The sequence below is a fragment of the Tachypleus tridentatus genome, chromosome 13, assembly GCF_004210375.1.
Source record: "Tachypleus tridentatus isolate NWPU-2018 chromosome 13, ASM421037v1, whole genome shotgun sequence".
NCBI classification, from domain to species: domain Eukaryota; kingdom Metazoa; phylum Arthropoda; class Merostomata; order Xiphosura; family Limulidae; genus Tachypleus; species Tachypleus tridentatus.
The window spans coordinates 13,753,729-13,763,353 of record NC_134837.1 but is presented as its reverse complement, the minus strand read 5'-3'; the positions used below and the strand labels follow the sequence as shown (position 1 = coordinate 13,763,353).

At 34.0% G+C, this 9,625-nt stretch overlaps 1 protein-coding gene across 1 annotated transcript in view; it reads right to left on the bottom strand.

Annotated features, from left to right (window-relative positions):
- The window catches only part of Frmd5 (FERM domain containing), a 70,785-nt gene that overhangs the window by 14,238 nt on the left and 46,922 nt on the right, over positions 1–9,625 (bottom strand). Inside the window, exons 9-11 of the mRNA XM_076478503.1 lie at positions 8,539–8,602; positions 3,338–3,352; positions 200–288 (exon numbers count right to left, since the gene is read on the bottom strand). Of these exons, the coding sequence (XP_076334618.1) occupies positions 200–288; positions 3,338–3,352; positions 8,539–8,602 (168 nt within the window). The remainder of the gene's footprint in view (positions 1–199; positions 289–3,337; positions 3,353–8,538; positions 8,603–9,625) is intronic.

Here is a 9,625-nt window from a genome sequence, read left to right as displayed (position 1 = left end):
TTACTTTTGATCCTGGCTTAGATGGAATAGTACATCTTATGTGTGAAAGGAAGGTATTCTAGTAATTATAATAAAGTAATACTTTTGATACTGAATTACATGGAACAGTACATCTTATGTGAGCACATAGGTTAATACTTTTATGTTTTCCAATTCAAAATAGAAATGTGTCATCAACCTTAGAAATAAGTTTGCTTACGAAAAAAAGTAACGCTGTTCCAAGGCACACTTCCACAAGTGTTTACATGCTGCTTGAGTGGGACATTTGAACCCAATAAGATGCTTCCTCTGTTTAAAATCAATATTATTTTTAATTCAATCTATTAACATTTATGATAAAACTATAAACATGTCATTTAAAAATCAACAAACAATTTTTCTAAATATTTCATAAACACTAATAAAACAGTCACTTCAAAGGTAATATAAAAACAGTTAAATACATTAAAGCTCAAACAATTATAATCAGATATTATGGAATACAATAAACCAGAACAAACTTTTAAATGGTTCGCATTCAAATTGGGAATCAACTGGTCAAACACCAAGACAAAGATAAGGCTAAAAATGTCCTACTATACAATTCTTTCTGGACCTCTGTGTTCTTACAATAAAAACCTTCAGTAACTTGACTTCTGGTACTGATTTTCATTGAAAACAGTGTGGCCATTATTATTATATATCCATTTTTACTGTGCAACTGTAGAACCGTTACCTACTGGCACTCTTCCAGATTGGTACTTGTGCAACTAACACTTTTCAACAACAGGAAACCCTACGGTTTCACTCTACAATAAGATTGATGTTCCTGTTAAATAAACTATAAAAAATATCTATCCTTATATCTATAGTGTGAAAACATATACACTTTTCCAGTAATTACATAAATTTAACAATCTTTGCTTGCATTTTATATCCTCAAATATGTAATATAAAATTACATCTTTAGAAAGTAATTACATCACGGTAACTTACACAAATATAACACTTGGTGGTTCAACCACAAAGTGGGCATGGCTATCATTCAGTCTATTCCTACTTCATGTGCTTTTTGTAACTTGGTAATCATTAAAATTAAATGAAAAATGTATAAGGCTAAATTTCTTTTCTGCAAACTTTGTTTGAGAAACCAAGAACAGAGACATGTATGTAATCAAATTACATGACCATAATGAAGTGTGTAACGTAAGAATGTGGTATTTGATGTGGTGAGACAGAAAGCTTCCATAGTCGTACTTTGCTTATAGGAGCACTTATATCTACCTGACTACTAAGGGGTGGGCCAACAGGATAGTATAAAAACTGCTGACTTTGGAATTTTTTATATTTATTGAGTATTTATAAAGGGTTAGCTATTGATGAAACTCAGTTCAAGTTTATAATTAGATCACAGTACAACATGATGGAGAAATGGGCAGAATAATTGCCACATTTCTTTGAGGTTGCAATGTATCAAAAACTTCCAAGTATTGTAATGTTATCTAAATCATTTCTGCTTCCTAACGATTTTATTATTCAAAACAGAGCACTTTTCTCTAGGCCTATTTTCTGATAGCATTTCTTAATGCTAAATATTAAGAGACTGGTCTCCAGGTTGATCCTTCTCATAGATTTTTCTTGGTCCTAAGTCTCAAGATTCGTTAGGTTCTAGGTATATCCTTCTCATTGCTTTTCTCAGAGCCACTTCTCAACATTTTCTACATTTTGCTTATATCTTTCATACAGGTTTTTTTCCATCTAGTCAGAGTGGCAGCCTTTTCACTGGCTGGATTAATGTATACAAGGTTTGTTTCACATTACTGTCTCTAACCTCATCCCTGTTCTAACAGTAATGCTCTCTTTGTTGGGACAAAAACTTTTCAAGGTTAATGACATTAGATTTTCTTCTTTCCTTTTGTTTCCTTGAAAGATGTAATTTAAAAATAGCACTGTTTCAAGTGCAACTTAAGAATGATATCAACAGGTCATATTCAGTTTGAAAACAACACAACTTATCATTCTTGTTTTCAGTTCAGAATGCTCGAGCAAAGCCATGTCTGACTTTGGTAATGTTCATCCTCACATAGGAGACTCACATCTTAGGCACTGAATGATATGATAGAATTACTCTGTCCAATACAAAAATCCTCAAGTCAGATATACTGAACTGAAAACATTGCTTTCAAAAGTCAAATTATAGTTAGAACCTAGATTTAGAGCACCTATGTAGTTCAGGTGTATTTTTTGTGTTTTTTTCATCTCACTCATAAAGCTGCAGACTGATCATGAAACGTGTATATAAGCAGTCATGCACTTGCATGTGATATGAAGGGTGGGTGGGTTATTATCTGCCAATTCATAGAGCACACTCCTAATTATAGAATATGGCTTCTAATGTATTGTTAGTTCATTAGTGGTGTTGCTAAATGATTATTATTTTATTATTGTTACTTGTTATTATGGCCAAGGTAGTGTAATTAAGTCATACACATGAGGTGAAGACAGGATAGAGAAATGTCTTCCTAACAATATTAGAAATGTCTTCCTAACAATATTAGTCAATTATAATTCAGTGAAAATTTTGTTTTTACAACTTTTTCAAATGCTTTGGTTGCTTGTTGTCCTGTAATTTGTTTGTTTACTATTCAACAGTGTGTGTAGTTTTGTTTACATGCTGTATGCACTGTGCTTGAGATCTTAATCTGTATTTCACAATCGGCCCAACTGTATTATAAGTACTACTGTACTTATGACATACAATCCAATACTGCTATATAAAGTCTCCACCATATAACCATACAATTTTAAACAAGGTAACTGTCGTGTAACCACACTTTTAAAACACCATGACTGATGACCACAACCAACACTTGAGACTGTTGTTACACTACTCACTAACAAGACAAAAAAATATCTGACTTATACTTGAGACTGTTGTTATACCACTCACCAACAAGACAAAAAGATGGTTTACCTATAGTTGAGACTGTTGTTACACTACTCACTAACAAGAAAAAAAAATATCTGACCTATACTTGAGACTGTTGTTATACCACTCACCAACAAGACAAAAAGATGTCTAACCTATATTTGAGACTGTTGTTACCCTACTCACTAACGAGACAAAAAGACTAACATTAAATACTTGATTTCATTAGACTTCATAATATATATATAATGTTCAACTTGAGCTTTATTTGTATTTACTATTTAAACTGAAAAATGGCTTTATAAAAACACACACCTAAAGTTAGTTATTATGTGGTTATATACAAGCTTTGTTATAAACTATGACACACCAATGACAAGATACCACTGATTAAATATTCTTATAACCAAAATAAATCACAAAACTTACCTTACTCTTGGTCTCCTGTATAATAGGGCACCAATGAAAAAAAAAAAAATATATGAAAGACAGCAACTACAATGGATTAAAAGAAAAGATGACAGTTAGAATTTTAATTAGTCTATTAAACTATGAGAAATATGCCACTGAACATTTTAATATTAATTCTATGACATACAGTGGTACCTCGGTTCTCAAACTTAATCTGTTCCAGAAGGCTGTTCAAAACTCGAATCAATTTTTCCCATAAGAAATACTGTAAATTAAATTAATCCATTACAGACCTCCAAAAATTATGCATTATGAAGCATTTTACGTAAAAATATTGCTTATTTATACCTGTATAATAATACTTACATGCATAAAGTCAACCACAAAAACTATAAACATAATAAAAAACAATAAATGAAAATTTAACTGCACTTTACCTGTGCTGAGGAGAGCTGATGGTGTAAGTGAAAGGTGGTGAGGAACGTGGAGAGTAGGAGGGTTATTATTGTTTGGAAGGGGAGTCACATTCCATAAAAATGTCAGGTAATTCTCCTTCTGGGGTTCTTTCTCTTTTCTGTCTCTTTGCACCACTACAACTTGCTTAGGACTCACTGGACCTATTTCTCACTAAAAACTTGTCTAATGAGGTTTGTTTCTGCCTGGCACCCTCCCCATGGCATCACTTGTATCAGCACTCGTTCCAGGGGTGTTTTTCAGGAGGTCAGCATGCAACTGCTTTGCTTTCTCACAAATGATGGTCTCAGAAATGCTATCACCAGCTAACTGTTTTTTGTTTACCCAAATCAACAACAGTTTTTCTGCCTCTTCCATTGTTTGTGATCTTTGTTTTGTGAGCACTGTCACTCCTTTTGCAACATCAGTTCCTTTGATGACATCTTTATTTTTCAGTATGGTGCAGACTGTAGACTTCACCATACCAAACTGTGTAGCAAGGTCAGACACGAGATCACCACTCTCATACTTCGCTATGAGACTGTTTTTCACCTCTATTGTGGCTCTAACAACTTTTCTTTTTGGTTTGCTGCTTTCATTATACTTCTTTGACCCCATGGTGGCTTATTTAATCAGAATATTTAGAAAAACAACAACAATAAAAAAAGAAAAACAAGAACGTTCACAGCAGATTTTAGCGGGGGTGTGGACTGAGTGACAGGTGCTGGTAAAATGTTTTGGGCAAGCTTGGCGCGAGCTGAAAATGGTCGAAGGGTCATTTGGGTCATCAGCCAAGTTATTTCAGGGGTTCAGACCACTACAGCTTGGTTCGGGAACCAAGACATTTTTTTCTTACACAATATGTTCGAAAACCAAATTGTTCGAGAAAAGAGTCGTTCGAGGAACCACTGTATTTTCATAAATATTTTGGGTTATTTTAGTTCTATAAGTAAAGTTAACCAAAATAATATGAAAATTTAAAATAAGAAAGTGAAAATTATAAAGACTTGTTATTCAAGTGTCTGAATTTCAAGAGAATATAACAATTCAGCAAAAATTAAGAGTTCAGGCTACAAAGACTTATTTCTTTTTGAATTTTATTGAAAGTTATTCAAGGGCTATCTGTGCTAGTCATTCCAAAATTAAAAGTGACAGACTAGAGGAAAGGCAGCTAGCAACAATACCCACCACCAACTCTTGAGCTATTCTTTATCAATGAATAGTTGGATTTACCATCACATTATAATAACCCCATAGCTAAAAGTGTGAGTATTTTCAGGTATAGGATCTAACCTCTTCCTAGTTGAGTGTCATGACCACCAGGCTATGCAAGGACAGTTTAAAAAGCATAGTTGTGGATGTGTCTATCTATACCAAGAGTCTGCAACAATAGAAAAATGAAACAAAAAACAAAACAAGAAACATAATATCCAGACTCTCTATGTGAATGTACTAATTCTCCAAATATATCACAGTGTAATATCAGGAGAGGTTGTGGTTTGAAAAGTCATGAATATTGACAATATTTACAATGTAAAACCAGGTAGGAGGCATCAGATATCAAGCCTTCTTTTGCCTTTGTATAACACAGATCAATACAGTAAAGTATCAAAGAAGAATAAAAAAAAATATCAATACTGTATGTAACATTCTATTTATACTGATCAAAACTGAAAACCAAAATACTAAAAAAATCAAAATATTTAGTGTGCATGTATACAACAATAACAAAATATCTAATGTGCTTTATTCCATTGTTGGAATTACCATATTCCAATATCTCTCTCATGCAAATCATCATGTGTCATTTCTTAACCACCTATAGTATGGCATGTTCATGTGATGCATGCTATTTATTCTACACCCCTCTACCAAACCTTCACTTTGAAGTGAGGAGGAAGGGTGGAAAGTGTGAGAGAAGATGAATACCTGTGAGAAATACATTTTAGTATAGGAAAATTATAACTTCTTATATGGTACTTACCATCTGTCACAAATTAGCTAAAATCCCACAGTGAGAAGGAGGGACTGGTATAAGGGAATGATAGAAGCACCCCCAAAAGCATATTAAAGGATAACCCTGACAATAAGAGAGATAGATATGAAAAGAGAAACAACACTACTTCTGAGCCAGATGTACTCTTGTTTCACATGTAGATTGTATAACACACAAGGATGGCAACTGTGAAGTGTAGAGTGACTAGGGTATGATGGACTATACTTAATAATTCAGCTACATCAAAAACTTCCTCACACAAGGACAGGATGAGGATCACTCTGTCTTCACCTCAAACACATTAATTGGGGATTAAGACATGTGCTGATTTCTGGGTACTCCACAAGAATCATCACTGATTTATTAATCCAGGAATTGACTTCTGGTACTGAAAGGATATGTTGTCTAGAATTAACTTCCCCATCCATGAAACAAGCTGGCACCGTCCAAAGACAGTAGGATCCCTGTAAGAAAAGAATGAGGAATAGTCAAAAATGCCACTGGAACAACTCCATGCACTACCACTGCGACCAAACACAGATGGAGTAATTGGGAAAGAAAGATAGACAACCTGAAATCATGTGAGAACTTATGCTGATTGGTTCACTAAAATCCAAAACCTCTATGCTGGAAATCGACTTCCATGAGAAGGTAGGATAAGGTCTCACAATCAAAAGGGCAAATTGCAATTATGACAGCTCAACTACAATGTGTGTGTAAATGTATAAGACATCCATATCATCCCATAAAATGATGGCTCAACTCCTGTGGTTGTGTAAATAGTATCAAGAGGCCATATCAACCAGGAAGGTAAAGGTTCAAGTCCAGTGAGTGAATAAATGTAATCAGGACACCATGACAGCCAGTAACATAACATCTTAACTCCTGTGGTTGTGTAAATAGTACCAGGAGACCACATCAACAAGGAAGGTGAAAGTTCAACTCCAGTGAGTGTGTAAATGTGATCAGGAAACCATGACAGCAAGTAAGGTAACAGCTCAACTCCCATGGTTGTGTAAATAGTATCAGAAGGCCATGTCAACCAAGAAGGTGATGGCTTTACCCCAATGAGTGTGTAATAGGTATCAGGAGGCCATGTCCACTAGAAGGTGACAGCTCAACTCCAGTGGTTGTGTTATTGCTAGCAAAGGCCACGTCATCTATGAATGTGATGGCTCAACTCCATTGGTTGTGTAAATGTGTCAGGAGACCACATGATCCAGTATGGAGCTGGCTTGGCTCTGGTTGTTGCATAAATGTGATCAGTAGGCCCATATGAGTCAGTAGAATGACTCAACTCCTCTGAAAACCTCATCTCATCTACATCAACAGTACACCAGAGCCCTATTCTCAATTGAATGGTTCTAACTTTTTCCATCTGGAATGCATTCAGATGGGCAACTCTACAGTTAATCACTCCAGAGGCTTGGAACTGGAAAGTTGCAAGGACTCTCATATAACACTTGAAGAAATGATGGTGACAATGTGGTGGAGAGTCCAGACAAATGTCATCACTGGATACAGTGCAATGGGGAACCACAATACCCTATTTTGAAAATCAGACAACACTGTATTATTCCCTTCTGCTTTACCCATATAATTAATAATTTGTATAGTCTGGTCAAGGCATGTTTATGAAGCAAATTATTGGGAGGTAATTAAAACATCAAGCAGTTTTGTGCAATACTCCATCTCAACAGTAAGCATGCCAACTGGTATAAAAAAATAAACTTAAAAAGGAAACACTTCACATGAAAAAAAGGCCATTTGTCACTAAGAACACAAAAGAATATTTTTTGTATTCAAATGCTGACAAACAAGAAGTGAAGGCTTGAAAGAAGAGTTTAGAAGGAGTCACACGAGAATGTCATGCTGCTATTAGTTAACCCTTTTGAGATGGGTCACAGGTCAAAGGCCATGTCAGTGTTTTCACTGACTTGCATTCACATAATGGTTATGAGATTGGTTCCAGGAACCAAACCCATATTGAAAGAGTTAAAGAGACTGCACATGATGATTTGCATGAAAGACATGTTGGAACAGAGGAGAAGCACGAAGGCTTGTGGCATGCATAAAGAAAAAGTCTACATATAGAAGGCAACACAGAATAATAGTTAACCTTGTGAAAGGAGGTAAGTACCATGTCAACATATCTAGTGTGCACATTAGAAAAATCAAAATGCATAGTGTGTACATATGTAAGGAAAATCAAAATATTTAATGTGAATGTATAATCCAGAAAAATCAAAATATCTAGTAGGAATGTATACATAAAGAAAATAAAAATATCTATTGTGCATGCATACATTAGAAAAATCATAACATCTAGGAAAATTAAAATATCTAATGTGAATGTACACATAAGAAAGTCAAAATATCTACTGTGAATATATAAATCATAGAACTCAAAATATCTAGTGCACATGTATACATGAGGAAAATAAATATATCTAGTGTGCATGTACACATTTTGCCAAATTAAGGTGAGAACTAGAAAAAGAAGGTTTACAAAAAAATAGATGTTTCATTTAGATACTTCTGCCAAACACGTCAAAACAACAAAGTCAGGAAAGTGTAAATATTAAATCCAGGAAATATGTTTGTGTGTACACTATACTAAATTTATAACAAATTAGAATTCTTGTGTTTATATGTTTATTTATTGAAAAATGGATGAAAGTTCAAAATCAGATAAAAGAGAATAATAGAACAGAAATAAATTACACATCTATATAATATTTAGGACATCTTACAACAACTTAAAACTTACCTCACTGAAGAGAAGATGGATAATGAACATTCTGCCTTCAAAATTAATTCTTTGAATATCTTGCCTAGAAGACAATGATGAAACACTATATAATTATTTTTTATTTATGAAGAAATAATAAATGTAATTTACTAATGTTCAGCTAAACACCATTATGAGGTTATTAAACACAGTTGTTGGACATTCACTTCGAAAATGTTTTTTATTCTGAGGATTCATCTCCTTAAACAATCTTATACAAGCAATGAATTGTTCATTTATTTATTAAACATGAATATCAAAACAATTGTTATATATATGTTTAGATTACTACTTCAAATATTTAACATTAACAACAATCTTTCCTAATATTTTTGGGCTCAGCATGGCCAGGTGGTTAAGAAACTCGACTCGCAATCTGAGGGTCATGGGTTCGAATCCTCATCACACCAAACATGATCACCTTTTCAGCTGTGGGGGCATTATAATGTTATGGTCAATCCCACTATTCATTGGTAAAAGAGTAACCCAAGAGTTGGCAGTGGGCGGTGATGAATAACTGCCTTCCCTCTAGTCTTACACTGCTAAATTAGGGATGGCTAGTGCAGATAGCCCTCGTGTAGCTTTGCATGAAATTCAAACCAAACCTAATACTTTTGTATCAGCACCAAGTTTTAAAAGTATCTTAAAATAAGCTTTTGCTACTTGAAATACATATCTCCTTCCAAACTTCATTTGGTTATTGTTAAGAATATACATAAAGTATAAAATGTTGTTTAATTTGAAAATGTAACCCCTACTGATGTAAAACAGATCTGTTCCATTTATATAATATTTCCTTGTGTAACTTTCACCACCCTCACACATACAATGTATAGGTACATAATAACTGCTTGTAACAACAATCCTCAACTGCCATTGAAATAACCATTTTACATGTAAATTACTAATTAATTTATGAAAAAGATAAAAAGAACGTTGAATTTCTTGATTTTACTTATGACACTCAATTACTGTGTTCCTCCACCAGATTTCATGGTCCAACATATTCCACCAGAAACAAATCAATCAAACTATGCTCATGTGCAAAGAATCAAACTATGCTCAT